Here is a 20870-nt window from a genome sequence, read left to right on the forward strand (position 1 = left end):
AAAGATTTCCACCAGCACCCTGCTTCCGCATCTACACCGAGTTCTTCTTTTGTAGTGATGTTATTTTTTTTTTTTTTTTAACAAACACCGACACATTTAATGAGTATCACTTGTGCAATTTTGTATAGCCTACAGTTAGATTCTTCTTAACTTTCTGAAGTAATAATTGTATTCAGTGTTAAGAATAAATCATCATTAAAATACATTCTTTGACCTGCCTTGGATTTGTGGAATGATAGAATATTTGGGGTTGGATGAGACCTCTGGAGGTCGTCTGGTCTAACCCTGCTCACAGCAGAGGCAGCTTCACAGTTGGAATGGATTGCTCAGGATTGTTGTTCATCTGGTTTGCACATCTGGCAAGAGAGAGTTTGTTTAAATCTCGGTGGTGTGACACATTTAAGTAATCTGGCCAGTTATAATAGGGTCATGCTTCCTAAAATAAGGACTTGTAGTGGTTAGAGTAATATCATCCCTTAGGAAATAAAGGTGATCGAGTAGTATATGGACTGATTTCTTTTAAAATATTTAATCTATTATGTTAAGAATGAAATTAAAACAAAGTTACTAAGTCAAGTATTCTAATGTAAAGAACTACCAGCCTGAAGTTCATGTGGATGCAGAGGTGGTATTGATTTAGCTTCTGTTTCCAACAATTGTTTCCAGCAGAACCTGTCCTATTCTGTGTGCAAAATGGGCAGTGCTCAGGGAGTGATGCAGCTGGCCAAATTTATCTCCCCGTTATCTAGAGGAACTTGTGTGTCTAATGCTTGGTAAATCAATGCTTGTCATTTTTCTTTCCCTTACAGTCTTTTATAGGATGCTTATTGCTAGCATTATAGGCTTTTGTCTATAGAGTAGAGTCAATCATTTTGTTATTCTTTAAAAAAAAAATACTTTGAGGAAATTTGTCTTCTATTATTACGCACCTGTGACTCTGCCTGTGTAACTATTCAAATCTGAAGAAGTTCTGACTCTTGCCAACACCACACTCAGTCTTTCTAAGCATGTTTGTTACTGCTAAGCATACCGCATACTTCGTGCATTTCACAGTACTGGTCTGAAGTCAAATCTCATGTAAGTAGTTCGTATTTAGGATCTTATACATAGAAACATGAGAATCACTACTTCATGAAGCTTTAGGTCTGCTGTCTTTATAGTATTGGAAGACTAATCTTTAAAAAAATGTAAAATGTCAGCCTTAATTCTTAAATGCATTAGACAATTAGTAAGCTGTGTCTGTGTCACAAATATAACTTGCGGTTGCCAGGAATGTGATGGACAAGCACTGTGTGGCGATACTGGCAACTGTCGCTTTCGCATACTTCTGTATTTTTATAACTGGCTTCTAACTGGCAAGCACAGATGGCCATAGATTGTGATTTTTTTGTATGTTTCTGAATTTGAGAAAACATTTGTACAGTTCTTTTTAAATTGCATTATGTAAATATCATGTGTTAACTATGCTCTATAGTTCTTTTATTTTAATCCCTAAGCTTATAGCATGGGATTTTGGCACCAACCATTTAAATATTTTGTTAATAATATAAAAGGCTTCTGTGTTCAGCTTTTGCATAATTTGAATCTTTACTTTCAAGTTATTTCTTTAAGTCAACAGTGTTATTTTGTCATATTAGTAACTTTTTAAAGTTGCTCCTGGAAAAAATCATCAGGTTGGCCACTATCAAACCTTTCTCTTGCTGTTAATGAAGGATGTTCTTCCACTAAGTTAGAAATGAATGTGTCAGTGGTACTTTGTGAAATGGTACATTCTTTGTGGTACATTCCTTTTACCTGGAGGAAACACCTCTTTCCATCTGTTGTCACAGAAACGTAGATTTCTGTTTAGTTTTACTTAGGGCACAGGCAGTAGACTCAGTTTTTCACTACGTAGTGGTCTAAGAATGTTTTCCTAAGCCTATTTTTGTGGAAGGGCAGCATGCGAAGAAAATTACTGAGAAAGGCAAAGATTTTGTAAGTTTTTGGCTACTACTAGCCAAAAAGATACTATGAGCATGTAGTATTTAGTAACGTGGTTGTCCTGGATGCTTTTTGGACTATTCCTATTCTGCGAGACTTTTCTCTTGACCTGAATGAACAGGCATAAATGCCTAACCTGTTAGAGCATAGCAATTGTTTTCTGAAAATAAATTGTTATCCTGAAGGAATTCCAAGGGATTAATCAAATGAGTCTCCAGCAGCTGATTTAACTATATATAGTTAAATAGCTGATGTAAGTATATGCTTGTTAACGAACAGGTGCTAAACCAGTTGTTTTAAGAAGTAACTACATAAGCAGTGCTCAGATCGTTGATAATTATTTTTTTAGTGTTAGAGGCAATGTGCTTACTGATGTGTCTGACTGTGCTGCTTTCCAAAAATTCAAGTTCTGAATGAATTAATTATTTGATGCCTGTATTTGTTCATTCTGTTGCTACTGCGCAGTAACACCAGTTCTCTTTGGAAGCCCGGTTGAAACTTACCTGTGAATGTCCATTGCTTTGTTCTTTATTTCCCTTTCCTGTGCCATATGGTATTCACTTGTACACCCTGATTAAATAATTTATTGTGAACACAAAGTACTGCTCTGTAGTTGAGAGCGAGTTGAATTAATCCTGGTTATCATTCAGTTGATTGCACTGGGCTTATAGAAATTAACCGCAATAAGCGTAAAGCCTAACACTGTAATTTTGTTGAATCAAACACAGTAGAAAAGAAAACAAGAAACAGTCATAAAATTGGAAGCTAGTGCATAATTTTAATACTTTTGTATCACATAGACTTTCTCATTTGAGTGCATAATTTCAGTACTTTTGTAGCACGTAGACTTTCTCATTTGCCTTCTGTTCAGGAGGTTGTCACGTACGCTTTTAAAGCAGCAACTGTTTTAGCTAATTGACCCTCATCTAGATTTACATCTCATTTAGGGCCCTGTGCTGTCCTCGAATGGCTGCCGCAGCTGAAGTTACCTGGAGCCGTATGCAGATACCAGCACACCCCGGGGAGCTGGGGCAGTCGGGCTGTGGCTTGCTAGCAGCTAGCACATACTACTTACTACATTGCTGAAGCACACTGGGTTTGTGTGTATTCATAAACGTGGTGACATGTTAAAAAATCTTCGCAATGGTACAGCCAGTGACTAGGTTCTGCGACTTGTCTGAAGACCGTGATAACACCTAAGGTTGGTTAGGGCCTTAGAATTTATATTGATGGTTTTGTTTCCACAGGGCTGTGAGATACCAGCTTCATACAGTCCAAAGAACAGTGGAGTAGCTCTGCGGAAAGCAACTCATGCTTTTAGAGTATCCAAATCTTCATTTTAAAATTCATTTTCAAGAGTTGGTATCCAAACCTCTCTGATGGGTCCAGATTTCCAAAACACTGCCATGAGGTGTGAATGCATGCTGAAGGCACGGTATGGCAAGACAGTGAAGTTCTCAAGTTTGTCTTCAAAAAGTTTGTGAGAAAATTATATGACTCATGTTGGAGACAAGCAGTGTAATAAAGTGAGCAATAAAACTTTTTTTGTTGTTCTTTTGTAAGGATAAAATGTAACTGAAACACTTGCGTCTCCTTTGTTAAAATTTTATTTTACCAGATTTTAGCTCTGACGTGGGATTTCTTGGCTTGGGCAAGCTGGATAATTTTTAAAAAGTCTTAAGGGAGGGGAGAGAGGGAAAATTTTTCCTTGCTGAGGGCAGAAAGATTTTCTGCGTGTGTTAACAATGTGATAATTCCTTCTCTTTCCCCACCTCCCCTCCAGACGTTATTTCAAAGGTTGTAGGACTTTGAGGAGTGAGTTTGTCCCTATGCCACTGTTGTTTCAGCTTGGCTGAAGAAAGCTCCAGAATCCAGTGTTTTATTAAAGCTGGTGTTATGCATCAACCTTGTGGGACAAAAGGAGTGTGTTGCTAACCTCCTCTGTGGTTCCCTTTCCCTGCCCGTTATTACTGACCCTTTGGAACTGGTCGGAAGCATAGGACAGACACAGAGTGCCTTTTGAGAGAGCACCCGACTGCTCATCTCCCTCTCTGGGGTGAGGGGGGCTCTGCTTTATCTCAGCTCCCAGGGCCTGGATGCAGCAGAGACATCCTGTGTGTTTCAGGCCTCTTGCACACACGATCTGTGCTTTTTAGAGCAGCATGAAACAAGCTTTCTATTGCCCTCTCATTTTGTCAGTGACAGCTTGGCCCAATCTTATTTCCTCTTCGCTCTGGGGAAGTTCAGGACCCCTTGCTTCTGTTTTAAGGCAAAGCAGTCATATAGCACTCAGCACAAGAACAATAAAAAGCTTATGGGAGCAATATAAAAACCAACATGTATGTAGTAGTGGGTTAGTAAAGAGGCCACGTGGGCAATTTGTTAGTGCTTAATTTCTTTTAATTGGACTTTTCCCATAGCAATCCAGCACTGAAACGTGCTTGGTGTACGTGGGTCTCTGTCATGGTAACCCTCCTTGAGAGCATTTTCATGCACTTAACTTTCATCGCTTACCCAGAAAATAACCCAGCAGTAATTAACTTAGCTGCTCCTCGGTCTGTTCCTATTTAGATTCTTGGGACAGAGGAGACCAGACCAGATCAGAACCACACTAATTCGGAGGCTTTCCAGCTCATGGAGCCATCTGGAGGGGTTCATTCGAGTTCAGTGCCCTTGATTATTAGCACCGGCAACAGTACTGTCTGACTCAATACGGACTGCTAAAAAGATGGAGAGAATTACTCTACCTGCTGTTCCTCTCACTATTGTGAGTTGTCCTCCGTGGTACTTGGGCTATAACTGTAAATTGTGGTGGTCCTGCTGGCTTTGTGCAGGGTACTGCAAACGAACAGCTGTCTCTGAAGCTGAAAGACTCAAGCTTATATTTAGGTACAGACTGTAACACTTTTTTTTGTAAGTTTTCAGAGTCTTACTGGCATCCTCTAATGCTCATGAACCACTTAAGTCTCTAAGAAGACATTTTAAGGTCTTGCACTTGTTAGTTGGGTAAATCTGACTGTGAATGCAGCATACAAATGGAAATGAATGGAAATACCTCATTCCTGGGTGATTATTTTCTTCTTCATTCAGCCTAACTTTTCCCATTTAGTAAATTCAGCATCTGTTGAAAGGAACAACTAAACTAAAGCTTCATTTGCCTCAGAAGATTACCAGATTGGAACGTACAAAGAGCATTAATTCCATACTAAACAGTACAATTATCGGAATTCCAACTATGTGACATAAATGTTTTACATAATTTTAAGTTGCTTGCTCAGTTATCTTCTTTCTGTAGGTTTTTATCTCAGGAATTCGAAAGAGTTATGATACTCTTGCTAGTTGATTAGAGGAATAGAATAAATCAAAGATTTCTTGGGTGACTTCAAATCAACCACTAGAAAGAAGTCTATTCATCCTCTGTATTTTATTATTTTCAATTCATCTCACTCCCAGTCATTCTTTCCTTAGTATAGGCATCAGGAACCTGAAGGCTGTAGGCAGCACTGTAAATTTGCCTATCCTTCATGAGTGAGTGCTTTTGCAATGCAACCTTCAGTGCTTAGATCTGTTGCAAACATGAAAACATGACCAAAAATGACAAAGTGCCGCTTTCTTCTCTGATGCAGTTACCGGTTATCCCGTTCAACACCTCTTTAGGGGCAAACTGTCGTGCCTTTAAAGATTTGGTGGCTTAATAGGCAATGAGTTTTAAACAGCCTAGGCACGGCCCTACTGCCTACATCTCATTGTTGCTGTCTCCCAGACTGTCTTTTTTATCCCTTTTTAGGGCCTCTCGTCTGCTGCCATAAACATAAAAATGTTACTGTATATTGGAATAGTAAAGTCAGCTCACAGGCAAGAGAGCTCTCTCACGGATGGGAGATGACAGTAGGCATTTATTTATTTGTCCAGGGGAAGGTGGAGTAGATAACTTGAGACTTGAACCAGAGCAGATCTCCAGCTTCTGAGTGATACCTAAAAGTCGAATTCAGATTGGACTTTCTGGTTTGTCCTTGGCTTGCAAGACACCTAAGTCAAGACTTTATGGGATTTATCTGTGCTTCATAATCCCAACCCAGCTCTCTGCTTTTTGACCTTTCTGTGTCATTGCCTTTGTAGCACTAATTGCTTACCTGTGGTGAAGGGAAGTTGTGACCTATTATGAGGGCAGATGAACCTTAAATCATTTCTTCACGTTTTAAGATGCAACAGATAGCAGTCAGTCATATTCCAAATATTTTCACTTCACTTTCTCAGTAATAATTCAGAAGTTTTATCAGTCAGCATTTGGTGATGAGGATTCAGAGCATCACGATTGGAAATGCCAGAGCCTTTCAACCAAAGGTCCATTTATGATCTCCAGTGGGTCTCACAATGTGCCTGGCTATCATCTTGCACTCGCAGTGAGTGTTGTCTCGATTCTGGGACATACAGTGGTTATCATTTGTATGACACAGCTTGCTGCAACACATGTTATACCTTCAGATACAGTGCAGAGCAGATTTTTCAGCATTCACCCCATACACAGAATAAATACCACTTTCTCAGTCAAATTTGTGGCTCTTTTCTTTTGGCAAGTCCCAGGCAACACCTGCCAAAGAATGCTGTTTTGGTGTTGCCTACCCTCCACACGCTTATTTGCAGATGCTGTGCTCTGCTGGAGAATTTCAGGCTGCTAGATGGAAGGTTTAAGATACGCACTCTGCTGTTAAGTGCCACATTTACATCAAAACATCACGTCTAGGAGTTGTTTGTTGGTTTCACTTGGCATTTTTCCTTTATATCATATTCTATAATAAGAAATGGTATTATTGCTATGAAATCCTGTTTTACGAAACAGGATTTTGTGGGGCCACACAGCAATTTTAGTCCCGAAATTAGTGTACAGACAATTCTATTCTTGTCTTCATCATTTGCTATTGGCAGTAGCCATTTCAAAGTGGTTTCTCTGCGTTGTTGCGAGGGTGTTTTGGTGGCTTATGTTTAACTTGCTCTCCACCGGGACTCCCAGGTTGTCTTCAGGAGAGCTACGTGCCAGGCTACGTGCCAGTTCCCAGCCTCTTATTGCCATAATTACATCCCAGGTGCAGGACTTGATGTTTATCTTTCTTAAACCTCCTTACAGTTTTTGTTGGCTTTGTCTTTCATCCTGTTGAGGTCTCTTTGTTTGGTGGCACTTCCTTCTGGGGTATCTGTCTTTCCTCCAGTTTGATGTCATCCATGGGTTTGTTTAAGGTGCATTCAATTTCATCATCCAGATTATCTATAAAGATAATGGCCAACATAAGACCAAGTATTGAACCCTGGGAAACTCCACTTGTGCCTGGCTGCCAATTTTACTTTGAGCCATTAACCACAACTCTGAGCTGTAGACAACAAGGTTCAGAAGTTCTTGTCTTCTTACACCAACTGAGTGATCCAAAGGAGTTGTAGTCCAACGTGATACATTTCTCTGGATACCAGACTGAGAACTTCTGACTAAGGGCACGTCCCCTTCTGTGAGTTTATCACATGCAGCTGAAGTTAAAGCGGTATCTGGAACATCTTTCAAAATGATAGTAGATATGCAAGGCCATGTTATAGCTCTCTACTCATGCTTCTACTGTACAGTGTAAAAAGGAAAAAAGAAAAATTACTTGCCTGTAGCAGCTTTTTTGAGGTGCTTTTTTGTTTCCAGTCCATAAGTCGATAGCTCATCCTTCTATGCTTCTTTATAAATAAGTTCGTTAAAAATAAATAAATCGAGATTCTGTACTTAAGACTTGTGACAGGTGACCAGACCCTGCTCCTTCCGTTAAAGGTGTGTTTGCAGCACTGAATTTGAGACAAGTGTTTGATGTTGGTAAATTACAATTCAAAGCAGTAATGGCTGTCTGTAGGTACACGAGGTATAATGATATAACGATACATGTACAGGGTGTGCTATCTATAAACTTACACACTTTGCAATTGTAAGTTGTTTTTTAAACAATAAGTTCAGCAAATATTATTTACCTTTCTTCATAGCAGCCTTCTTCAGAGGCAATGTGCAATTTCAGTTCTTGTTAACTGCAGTAACTCTGTAAATGAGATGATCTGGATCTGGTGCATGGTATGAGGACGTTAAGGAGTCACAAGCAATCTTAAGGCAGCAACCAGTTGTAAATGGGGCTTGATGTGTTTCTATTTTAAAGACTTCTATCTAAAAAGTTAGATTTATAAAACAAAAATAGCCACATTTTTAATTTCATAAATTTTATTCAGTATTTTCTTGTGCTGATATATTGGAAGTGATCGTATGTTGCTGCTTTTGTTCAGATTTTTTATATATATATCTAATGTTTAAGGAGACATTATATTTTGCAAACTGTTTGAGACAAATTTTATTTTAACATGCGTTTCTCCACTCAAAGCAGTTCAGTCAGACCATATTCAAAATGAATCAAAATACAGCACATCCCACCAACGTAGACTTCTGGCACAATTGCCAGGGGTCAGCATGTGTTGAAGATAGTTATTTTAGTGCTATAATTGAAAGAACAGCATTATTTATTTATTCGGTTATTGTAATTGGCATGGTTTACCCAAGTAATCCCTACCACTCTGCAGGTTAGTGCCCTTCTTTACCAAGAGCATTTAGTTCCTAGCAGCAGTTGATTCTCCTCTGCTTTTCTGCCAGGACATCAGCATTTAAAAGCTAAAGTAATGGTGCAACCAAGGTGCTTCAGCTGAGATATTCAAAGTAAGTGAGGGGAGATGTGGAGTAATTCAATTGTCCTTGAGATACACATCCAATTTTGTGGGCAAATAAAGACTGTAAGGCTGCTGTAGAAAAGGCAACTTGAAACCTTCTGTGGTGGAAAGTTAATCAAGTTGAGAAAGAGTTCTTGATTAGTGGCACAATGTGTCTTTTATTGTTTATTTATAAATAAATAAAAGCAATCGGTCAGATTAAATTCAGATTCTGTTTCATTTCCGTGTAGTATTTTGGCAACCTTGTCAGGGGTTACAAATTGAGAGCTTTTTTGAGATAAATTTAGTCTTTAAGAGAACATAGTAATGTTGTAAGAAAGGTAGATCTGTAACATTCACAAGCCCTATTTCTGTGAAGCTAGATCTATGCGTATTTTTTTCTTAAACTTTGAAGTCAAGAGGAGACTAGGAGAATTTGTGAAGTTACTAAACTTTAATAGGTTTCTGTGGAATAATGAAACGTACAGATGTTAAAAATAGGAAAAAAAAATCATGAAGTTGAACTAATTAGAGAGGAAGTAAGTATTAAATACGTAGGTGAGCATATTTGGCTCAGCAAATCTTCAGGTACTCTGTAAACAGAGCAGGAGCCATATGCCAAGCTGTCAGTTGTCCTAAGGCTGGAGAGGAGGCTGAAGAAACCCACGGAGTAAGCAAGTAAAAGCATAAACTAGCCAGAAGTCAGACCTGATCTGCAAGCGACCCGTTTATTTCGATTATGGCCTCCCAGCTCTCCTGAGGCCAAGTGGGAGCTCCAGAGCAGTGCAACCTGACGCGGTAGCAGAGCGGTGTCTGGGGAAGGCGCTCCTCGTGTCCGGCTTGATGCTAGCAGTGCTGAAGAGGTTGAATGGACACCTGGCTTTCTCGAGTGGTGAATATCATCAGCAAACTTCTTTGCTATAGCTTCTTCTTTAAATTACAGCAGATTTGTCAAAAATACTTTATAGTTGGATATTAGTTGATGTAAAAAGTAGTTAAAGCTGTAAGGCCTTTCTTTGTATGCTCTGCATGTACTATGGAGACAAATTTACAAAACATACTCTAGCACTAAATAATTGTTGGACTTTTTATTGTAAAATACTCATGTCTGTTACCAGATTTTATTGGTTTGTATCTATTTAATTTTGAATTTTAATCGGTAAAAATCTGCCATGCTCGTTTTTCTTATTTGAACAGAAACTCTGTTCTTAAGAAAAAAAATATTTTAAATGGATTTTCTTGTGTAAACCACTATGAAGTGATTAAAAGAAATAAGCTCTTCAAAAGGCAGTGTCTTACAGTATTTGAATAGCTTATATACTAATTGGTTTTTCAACCGTGTGTCTGGCTCACCTGTGACTTTTTGTTCATCAGCATGTTTTGCTACAAGGTAGTGTATCTTGTAATTTGCTCGCTGTCTGTTTTCAGACTGTTCCCTTATTATGTATTCAGCTATTTCTTTGTGATGTTTTTAGTACTTTGAGGTGCTTTTTAAGTTCTAACATAAAATTAAAAAAAAACAAAAACTTTATTTGATACCTGGTGGAAGAAAGGTTTGCTTTTATCTGTTTCTGGTCAAAAAAATCAGAAGTAATTTCTATAAATTTTGAGATATTTGCTGCTATAATTCTTATAGTAATTTCATCACATTGGTACCTTTACCTTTGGATGTTTTGATTTCTAGGTTTCTGTCTGTGAAACAGTAACTGGCTGATATGAATCCTAAAAGGAATAGAGTAATAGACAGATTGCTTCAAAAAAATAGAAAAGACTTCAAAGAAATAAAACAATGTGATCAAAAAATAATCTGAATGTGGCTTGAGATATGCAGCATTAACTTCAAACATTTTGTTAGTGATTAGTTTGAAGCTTTATGTAAAGCAGCTGGTAAGCCTTTATAGGGGATATCATTAGTAATAAAGTGGAAAACTTTCACCTTTAACAAGATTTTGTCTTCTGTACAGCTTGCCCAATTTAGGCAGCGGAAAGCACAAACTGATGGTCAGAATGCATCAAAGAAGCAGAAAAAGAAAAGGAAAACAGCAAGTATCAAAGATGAAGAATCAATACAAGATGGGATTGATATTGATCGATCTCGAGGTGATGAAACATCCACATGCAGCAGCCGAAGGGGAGCAGCTGCAACCGCTGAGTTTGCTGTGAGGACTTTGCATAGTGGAGAAATTATCACACACAGCCAGACTTACACCACTGAGGTAAGTTTGTCTCAGGTTGCAAACTGTAAATTAAAATTTGGGCTTAAAATAATCTATTAAATTTGAGAATATAAATAAAGGAGTTATATGAGGCTGTAGATATTATTTCCTTGCCTCTGCTTTCTGTCCTTAACATCCAGAGAAGGTGTTTTCTAATTGCCTGCTGTCATCATGTTTTGTGTGGTACTCAATGTCCCGTAGATTACAGAAAGTTAGTTGGCACTGCTGTACTCCCTAAACGGGCAAAAAATGTTTTATATTATAGCTTCATTTTATGGATTTTGTTTATTAGAAGTTTTCAAATTGCTGTGGATTTTTGATCACTGCAGCCATGGCTACAGCAAAATGCAAAGCTAAGCATCTTTCTTGTATTCATAATGCAATCTGAGGCTTTCTGGTTAATGAGGAGGACAAATGAATTTAGAAAACACTACTTAGAGCTGGATGGCTTAAGAAACTAATAAACAGATACTCTACTTTTACTGCTTGATGAAATATAATCCTGCTTGCTAGTGGTTTAAAGTACGTGCTCTGGGAAGGTAGTAAGATGCCCTGTGTGATACACACTGACAGCCCGGGTCAGCTCTGAGGGGACATGAATTCACATAACGTAATGTATTGTTCCCAATATGTATCTAGGGCCAAGAGATGCTATTTACAAAATAGGTTATTGCACTCTTGAAAGCAGTGACTCTGGAAGGATGTGAGTGTCGCTTTGAAATCAGCTCAGTTCAGATCCCCAGTTCTCTACATGTGAATGCACTCTTTCCTGAGATAGGCAATACAGATGATAGCTCTGCATTTTGATTCATCAACCCTGTGCTAGGTTGGACCATTTGTAACTATTTTGGCTCCATTATCTCCTTTCCAATAGCCAACAAGTAATAGACACTTTAACAAAATTTCTTACAATCACCAATTAAAAAAAGGAAAAGGAAAAGAAAAGGTTATCATGGGGAAGGGAGCTAAACTGCATGCGTGAATTAAACACTTGTGAAGTAATTGATGAATTTATTTTATGATTTTAAGCCTGCAGTACAGTAGTACACTAGGTATATTGAACTTCATAGATATCTGCCGTTTGAAATGTAGGCTTTCATTCTTAGAAAGTTCATGTCAGGGCTTCAGAACTATCTGTAGTAATTCAGTGAAACTGTTCAATTCATGGCTTTTCCTTGAGGAGGTAATAAAATTTTAAAAGAGCACTTATTACCAGAATGACTGTTTGCATTGGTAAAGGTGAGACTTCTTTGTCTTTTAAGAAAAAGAGAAAGGTGTATATTCTTAGTGAGGATGGAAGAAATGAAATGCAGCGGCTTATCTACAGCTAAGGAGAGAGGACTGTGAGAGCAGAGAGCTATCAAGAGGGAAACGATTCAACAGTTGTTTTGCCAGTAGTATAGTCTATGTACATATGAGAACTGTCTGAAGAAAACTTCTTAACCAAATATGCTTTGAAGTACCTCATGATTACCGGTAGTGTCTGGGGACATGCATACACACCCTCAGTCATCATACATATTTCTACTGCAGGTGGAGAAATGGGGTAAAGTACAAAATCATAGAATAGTTCAGGCTCCAAGGGACCTACATGGTCATATAGTCCAATCCTATGCTCAAAGCAGGTCTAATTAGATCAGGTTGCTCCTAGTAGCCTGTGTTGGCTTCTGAATATTAACAGTACGAGGTGGTTACGGTTTTACATTTGAAGAAATTGTGCTGCAGTTGCAAAAGATTACACACACACAGACACATTCTTAAGATTGGGCGTTATTTTTCTGATGTCTGGCTTATTTTGGCTTGAATGAAAAAAGGCCAAATCAACTTCTATTATGTTAAAATAGCTAAATATGAAGATGCTTAGCTTGGTTTGGTTTGTTTTATTAATGTAGCTTTAAAAGAATAAGCATGGTGATTGCTGTTCACTTGTAACTTGTCTCTGCTGAATTGCTCATGACATACTGATTCCAGAAGCAGTATTCACTTCCAGTAAAACAAGTTGCACCCAACTGGGAGAACATTTTTATTTGCTACGTGTTGTTTATGGCCTGCTTATTCATTTAAATAAGTAATTGTTATTTTGGAATTGAAAGATAATTGCTAAAGTCTCTATCTGTGCAGTATTAATAGAAGAGGAAAAAATCTGAAGTAGTCTTAGTGAATCTGATAATTCACTGTTTTTAGTCTTATAAGTGCAATGCTTTGGACAGTGAGCTTGTATTACAGTAATTGGATTAGAGCTCGCTTAGTTGACATGGCAGCCAATGTAACAGGCAGTTTCAGGCTAATCCCTGCAGTGAATTAAAGACAGCTTCTTTGAGCTGTTTGCTTTTTCACCCAATGTTAAATCTTTATAGGCTGCTGTGTCAGGAGAGTAAGGCAAGATTACTGGAGGCATTATGCAGGATTACTTTCTAGGTAAATTTCAATTCAATTTACTTACTTCACCTTTTACTAGAATTCATATTTGGAATTGTTCTTTTTGTGCCACGAAATAGACTCCGAACATCTGACCACACTTCTCTGTTTAAAAGTTTTGGCTGGATTCTGCTCTGATAGTTATATGGGAAGAAGCTTATTTTCCTGCAACTTTTCTCCTATGAATTTTTAGTCCCCAGTAGAATTAGCATGCCCGAATACAAATCATCAAGAGTTCTCTTACTCGTTATCAATAAAGGAAAGTGAGATAGAGGTACTCCTGTTGGAGCTCATTCTTTATCCAAAGCTAGATGACGCCTTTTCAGAGAGGGAAAAAGTCTGTTTAGAGAATAGAAGTTATTTTTTGCTGTCATCCCTGTTCCTCAACTCAGTTCTTTCCATTTTTTTCCTCTCACTTAAGTGTTAATTCCTCCATCTGTCTGCAATCCCTTAAACTACAGGAACTAATTAAAGAACTCTGGAGAAAAACTCTTTTTGTTGTATCCTTCTTGTCCATTCAGTTTTACCACCTGTCTTAAATTACCTGTAATTTCTGTAATGTTTTCCATCCTATGTCTGAGGAATATTTTATTTACAAGATTTGTTGGAGAAATCCCAATTGGTACTTCTCGGTTAAGTCTCTGGGTCTGAACTTGCTGCATGTTAAATTTTTCAATGTTGACTTTCTAGTTGGCTTTATTTTTTTTTTGTCATTATTCTGTTGCAGGAGTCTTTTGGTCTTGAGATCTACAGTGTTCTTTTCTATATAGAAATAAAGATAAGTAGGAAATAAAGAGACAACTCAGGAAATAAATTGGATCATTGAAACTCTTGGTTTTAGGATTACTTGGTTTTGCAATTAAAACGGAAAAAAAAAAAAAGAAAAGCCAGTTCTAGTGTAAATAATTGATGAGATCAACTTCTTTAAATGATGTAGCAGATCAGACAGATTTGCAAGAATGTACCAGTGCCAGAGGAGCAAAAGAAATTAACCCGTGGCACAGTAAAATTGTCCCTGAGTCACTTGAGTAGTAAAAGCTATTAAATAAAGCTTCTTAAAAAAGAAAAGTTCAAAGTTCTGTGATGAAGAATACCTGCTAATTGATTACAGTTGGATTAGTAACTCGTCTTTTGTTTTTCATAGGACAAATCTGTTGGGTAGTAGTTCTAGAATAGCTTAACTGTTTATTCAAGTGGATGATAAAGGCTAGAGGCTAGAGACTCCAGGCTCATTGTTTCGTTTCCCTAACTTACTCCAATTGTTAGTTAGTCACTCAGCTTTGATGGGCAAGGAACAGAAGTACAGAGTAAGGAGACACTGTTTGGGATTCTGGAGGAGAAGTAAGGATGAAAAGTGACAGTAATAAGGAAATGTAAGCAGTATGGAGAAAGAGAGCACCTCAATAGGAACAGGTGTGGCTGCTGAAGGTAGTTAAGGCACTCCTGTGTTAGAAGTGTGAAAGCAAAAATCAACCAAAAGCTTTGACTGGGGAAGAGGTATTCTGGGATGTACAATAAGATGGAGGGCTGCAAGGAGGGAGAGGGGAGGAGGAATAAAGAAAATGAAAGAAAATGTAGTATGAAAAAGAAAAAAAAGGACAGTTCAGCTAATGAAAACAATTTGAAGATGGAAAATGAAGATTCATATGCTAAACTAATGTTTGGAAATAATCTGTTCGATGTTAAAGTGTGCACTATGAGAGGAAATACTAGATTCTCAGCAGTGTATAGTTATGACAAAGATCAAGGACTGCCAGGATCTTACCTTTTTTTTTTTTTTTTTTTTTTGGTGCATACAACAAACTGTCTGTAAATAATGATAGATAATTCAGTTTACCAACACTGAAATTATCCATATTGAAGAACAGTCTTTGAGGATATAAAGAGTATTTTGTTTTTTAGTTTGAAAATTTATAAAGCTCAGTTCTACATTACCAAAGAGAAGAAACCTCCTTAAATGCTGAGGTTACCTCTAGGCTGGTGGTGATTTCTGATACAGGAAATTGAGATGCTGAGAAGTGGGGTACCTCACTGCAGGTCATGCTCAGTTTTGGCAGTGCTTTATATACATTAAGATGTATTCTATTTAAATCTGATGATAGTCGTTTGGTTTGGGGCATTAATGGCCAGGGAATACATTTGTTTAAATTCAGTAATTTTAGGAATAGAAACAAAGAAAGGCATGACTAGGCAGTATATAAGAATAGCACTTCATATTGAGAATTTTCTACAAATATTAAGAGTTAATTTCTTTAGGATGACCTAAAGAGAGGGTTTGATTGACTTTTTCAGCGTACATTTTTTTTTGCCTCTCTTTCTAGTCATGGTCCTGTTATTCAGTCTTAGCCAAGTCACGATCATTTGTGTATCTCTAATGACCCATGGAAAGGTGATATGAGAGATGGACTGCAGCTCACATGCAAGTTGATATGTGTCATTCTTGACCTAGTGATACTCAGAGCATGGTTTTCAACATCTGTCATTTTCAGTATGGAGGGATTTTTATTAATGTTTTTTCCATATTTGGAAGTATAATGAAAAACTGCTTTTAAAACAATGTCTCTGTAAATGTTTAGAGTTTTATGAGTTTATTTATCCACAGCACTCAGTGCCTGGTGGTTCTGATGGGATATAAGCAGGTTCATGTATTGTTTCTGAGAGAGAATTTATTAAGTTCTCTGGAATTATTGGTGGGAAGGAAGGAAGTGTAGAGAGAAAATTGCTTTATACACTCTGTACCTTAGTAAGACCAACTAGGTGAGAAGTAAGTCTGGCACAGCCCTCAGAGTAAACTGAGAGGAATAAGAATTTGGGAACACCAAAATATTTTAGCATTGAGTAAAGAATATGCAAAAAAAATGCTGGAAAAGATGGCCTTAATTGTTGAGCAACTCTGAATGTAGCCTTTTTTCTTACAGAGATGGTATTCTGAGACAGAAATAAATGAAACAGAACTGTTGTGAATTAATACTTAAATAACTCAAAGCTATTTAAGTACTTAGGAATTATTCATGTTCCTGTTTCAGTGCTTTGAAATCTTAGAACAAAGCATCCAAGTACAAGGTCCTGCACCTAGGACAGGGCAATCCCAAGCATGAATACAGGATCTAAAGAAATGGGATTTAAAGAAGCGTGGCCAGCAGGTCGAGAGAGGTGATTCTACCCCTCTGCTCTGCTCTTGTGGGACCCCACCTGGAGCACTGTGTTCAGCTCTGGGGCCCCAGCACAAGAAGGACATGGAGCTGTTGGAGTGAGTGATAGGACAAGGGGCTTTAAAGTAAAAGAGGGGAGATTAAGATTAGATATTTGAAAGAAATTCTTTACTAGGGGAGGGGTAAACCTGGCATTGGCACAGCTTGCCCAGAGAAGCTGTGGGAGCTCCATCCCTGGAAGTGTTCAAGACCAGGCTGGATGGGGCTCTGGGCAACCTGGTCTGGTGGGAGGTGTCCCTGCCTATGGCGGGGGGTTGGAACTGCATGGGGTTTAAGGTCCCTTCCAACACAAACCATTCCATGATTCTGTAAGGAAGAGGGTAGTCATATTTAATACTGCATTCTTTGCAGCAGTAGTTGAATGTCAATATACATTTTCATTTGAGGAAAAAATGTTAGACTATGTAGCATTAATTCAAAAGTTAAAGTATACAGTTGAGCTTGGATTAGTTTTGTGAGAGCAATAGAAGTTAAGCTGGATCCTCAGTTATCACTACTGGAAACTGTTAGCTCAGCCACATACTTGTGTATGTAACAGCAACAAGTGAGAACAAAGGATAGATGAAGTAATAGTTCCACTGGCAAAATTTTGTCTTCATATGAAAGTTTTTGCTTTTTTTCCCACATGACTAAGGCCTTATTTAATTAATAATGCTCTTATAAATTTATCCTACTCTATAAAAACTGGAAGCTACATTATTATAGACTGCCAGAAGCCTATAAATCAGAAAATACAGTAAAATTTTGATTGCTACTTTCCTGTTAATTATAATTTTCTTGTAAATTGACAAAGCTAAAATAAACTTGTTTTTTCTTCTGCCCACTAATTAATCCATATTCAAAAATGAACCTAGAATTTTGTAGTTATGTTTGTATAACAGTTTACACTGAAGTAATTTTAAAAAAGTCAATAATTTAGGTAGAATTTTGTTCCTTTGGTTCTCTCCCTTTAGTACTCATCCATTGCAATTGGAGTATGTTAGTACTGGAAACCCTTTTTTTTAAAAACAAACAAACAAAAAAAAAATCTTTTATTATCATCCACGTAAGTTTTTCAAAGGAACATAATCACTTCTCTTTCTTGTGACCATTTTAGTATTTGACTTCTTTTCTGAGTCCTGCGATAATGTTGGACAGCTAGTACCAAAGAACATATCTTCTGAACAAACAGCATATAGAAACAAGAAAATGGACATCCTGTTTTTTGTAGGCAGATTACCTCCTTTTTCTTATTACCTTGCAGTAAGTTCCTCTGAATAACGTTCACAGATGAAAGTATTTCTGATTTTCTAAAAAGTACTTAGCTCTTGTGCATTATCATTAAGATACTAGCTGCATTGATGATAAAGATAATTGGATATAAAGGGCCTTTGTAATGTCTCTTCAGTATATTTTAACCATCAACCATGTTATCAGTGAAGAAACTTAAATAAAAATAAAAAACATCTTGCCAGAAGAGTTTAGCTGTTTGTACCAAGAAAATGCTGTGTGGCATAAGTGGTAGAATAAGTGCAAATTAACAACCTGAAGTCATAGTGAAACAGATCCCTATTTCAAATCTCATAAATTAATGGGAGAACTGATGAATAGCTTTATTGGCATTGTCCTATCAGAAGATGTGTTGCTAACAATATCTGTATATATGAACTTTTTTGAATTATTTCCTTTTAAACTGGACCCATGTGGTTCAGACAGATGAGCTACATAAAATCTAATTACTTCTGTTGATCAAAGAACAATTGAAGCATAGAGAGTGGATGGCTTAATAATGGAAGGAGCTGGATTTTTAATTACGCTTGATCAGGTCTTGGGAGAGAGCATAGTTGCTTGGAGGGCAAGATGAGTGCCTCTAAAATGTTGACTACTCGTAATTGATTGTGACAGCAAAAGAATAACACAGAAGTCTTACAGTGGCAAACACTGATGTGTGAGCTCATAGGATTTAAATGTTTTTAATTGATTTTCAGCAGAGTGTGGATTAACCCCTTAGTACAGAAGACATATCCATTAAACTTGAGTTCATTTGGCCATCTTTCTGTATTGATTTTCAAATAAATCTCTAGGCAAAAATACTTGATATTAACAGACGAAAAACAAATCTTGATTGTTTTGAAGATTGAAGCAAATAGTTCTAAAAGATTATTTATGCTATTAGCAGATAATGCACAACTTAAATGTGATGAAGAACTACATGGTTCCCACTAAAAAGTATAGGATGATATGGCCACATAGTTGTTACCTGCATTAGGAAAATAAATAACAATGTGTTTTTCCTGATTTTAAGCAAAGTATTTGTTTTTATTTAAAGCTGGGATTTCAAGGAAGTGAAGGTAGCCTTTACTGTATATATTCTAATCGCAATCATGGATACCTGTTATATTTTTTAGTACCATCTACATTCTCAGAGAGAGATGGCATATGTCTTGTTTAATACTTTTAGAATTCCATCATTGTAAATATTTTAATATTTTGTTTTAGCCGGAAAGTGAAATTTCCACTACTGTAGAAGATTACAGTTCTGAGGTAAGACTGAAGAAACACTTCCTTTCTAACTTTCCTTTTAACTTTTTCTTTTACACGTTTATTGAAATGCTGTGCACTGTTTTCCAAAAAGAGGAGGAAGGAAATAACACGTGATGTTATAGACAAAGATGTTGCATGTCATTACTGGTATGATTCATGTACCATTAAAGCAAGCATTGTGTCAACTACATAATGGGATGGCTGCTGTAATTGATAATACAATAGATTTATGAACTGTTATAACAGTGTCACCGTTCTGGTCATAGTAATGATTTGTGTTACTATTGGAGTTATGGTTGGGGATAATTCATTTTCTTTTGAAAATTATTTAATGAGTTGATTATGTCGTAATGAGTTCCAAAGTAGCTGTTGCTCAGAGACTGGCTGGTCATCACTCTGCTGCTGGTAGGTGGTGAGTGATTGCCTTTGCATCACTTGGCTGGTGTGTGTGTGTTTGTTTTCCCTATACTTACTGAACTATTCTTATCTCAACCCATGATTTTTTCTCGCTTTTGCCTTTCTGATCCTACCCCCATCCTACTGGTGGGGGAGTGAGTGAGCGACTGCGCTGGGCCTTAGCTGCTGGACAGAGTTGCCCACCACACATTGGCATCCACTATTCGTATCTGTTGCTTAAGAGGGAAGTAGGCTATATGGAAATTTGGTCTCAACAAATGAAACAATTATGTTCATAAGGAATGAACTACCTCACGTTTAGCGGAGGGACAAGAACATGGGTGCACAAAATAGCCATGGAGTATCTGATGTAAAAATAGTAGTTAAAAAAAAACAAGTTCTTCATGTCTCAAATGGTAGCTGTTTTGGTTTGCAGCTCTCTGTGCTAAGCACTTTTGTAAAACACACCCCAGAATCTTAGGCTTGGCTAAGTAAGAGGGGATCAAGTAATCAAACATGCCTCCATTGCTGAAGTAAATTTGGTTTAGAATATTTACTGTGCCTCCTTTGATTCAGCCTTTCTAAGAGAAAGCTGACACACCTTAGAATAACTATTTGTTCCTTACTAGTATTATAAACGCTTATTGTGAGCTCTAAGCGAATGTGCACACCAGACAATGTGTCCCTGACCTAGCACACTGTATGGTCTAAGAGTGAAATCATTGCCACAATGGACAGTCTAGGCATGCCCTGAAAACTGGGGGGACCTCTGTTTCTCCTTCTCAGCTTTAAGGCTTTGTCTTCATTACTTCTTCCAGTCTGTTCTTTTGACCAACTCTTGTATGTTTTCTGTTCCTGAGCTTTTTCATAAAGAGTTTCCTACCTTCCCTGTAATAGTTTATATTAATCTTTTCCCTTTTCCTTGTCCTTCCCCATTTCCCACTTGCTTGGTTTCTTAGCTCATTCCTATAGCCCCTTTCTGGCCTTCCTTTTCCTTCATTAGTGATTCCTAAACCCAGATTATTTTTCCAGCCTTTCCAGCTTCATATAAGCTTTTTGTTTTTAACGCTTTTTCTCTCTCCCTTGAAAAAATATTATTTATTTCCACCTCTTATGTCTGTCTTCTAATGTTCTGCTCAAGTTCAATTTCAGCAGTACTGTCTCTTTCCAGCTTCTCATCAAATCACAGTTAGTTTCCCCCACAGATTTTGTCTTTGTCTTTTTAGTTGAAGTCTTTTCACTGTCCCTCTCTTCCCCAGTTTGAATCTTTCTCTCCCATTTGTTCTTCCTGTCCTTGTTTATAAGCACCCTCACTTTCTTCTGGTGTGTTAGGAGAAGGCAGTTGGGAGTACAGTGAAAACATTCCCTCACATTCATTATTAATTACTTTCATATACAGAATATTGAACCAAAT

At 37.5% G+C, this 20870-nt stretch overlaps 1 protein-coding gene across 4 annotated transcripts in view; it reads left to right on the plus strand.

The window, feature by feature from the left end:
• Positions 1 to 20870, plus strand: part of AKAP9 (A-kinase anchoring protein 9) — a 110600-nt gene that overhangs the window by 12111 nt on the left and 77619 nt on the right. For all 4 annotated transcript variants that reach the window (XM_032180991.1, XM_032180992.1, XM_032180993.1 and 1 more), the window contains exons 2-3: positions 10656 to 10907; positions 19016 to 19060. In XM_032180991.1, the coding sequence (XP_032036882.1) occupies positions 10656 to 10907; positions 19016 to 19060 (297 nt within the window). The remainder of the gene's footprint in view (positions 1 to 10655; positions 10908 to 19015; positions 19061 to 20870) is intronic.

This window comes from Aythya fuligula, chromosome 2 (assembly GCF_009819795.1).
Source record: "Aythya fuligula isolate bAytFul2 chromosome 2, bAytFul2.pri, whole genome shotgun sequence".
NCBI lineage: Eukaryota > Metazoa > Chordata > Aves > Anseriformes > Anatidae > Aythya > Aythya fuligula.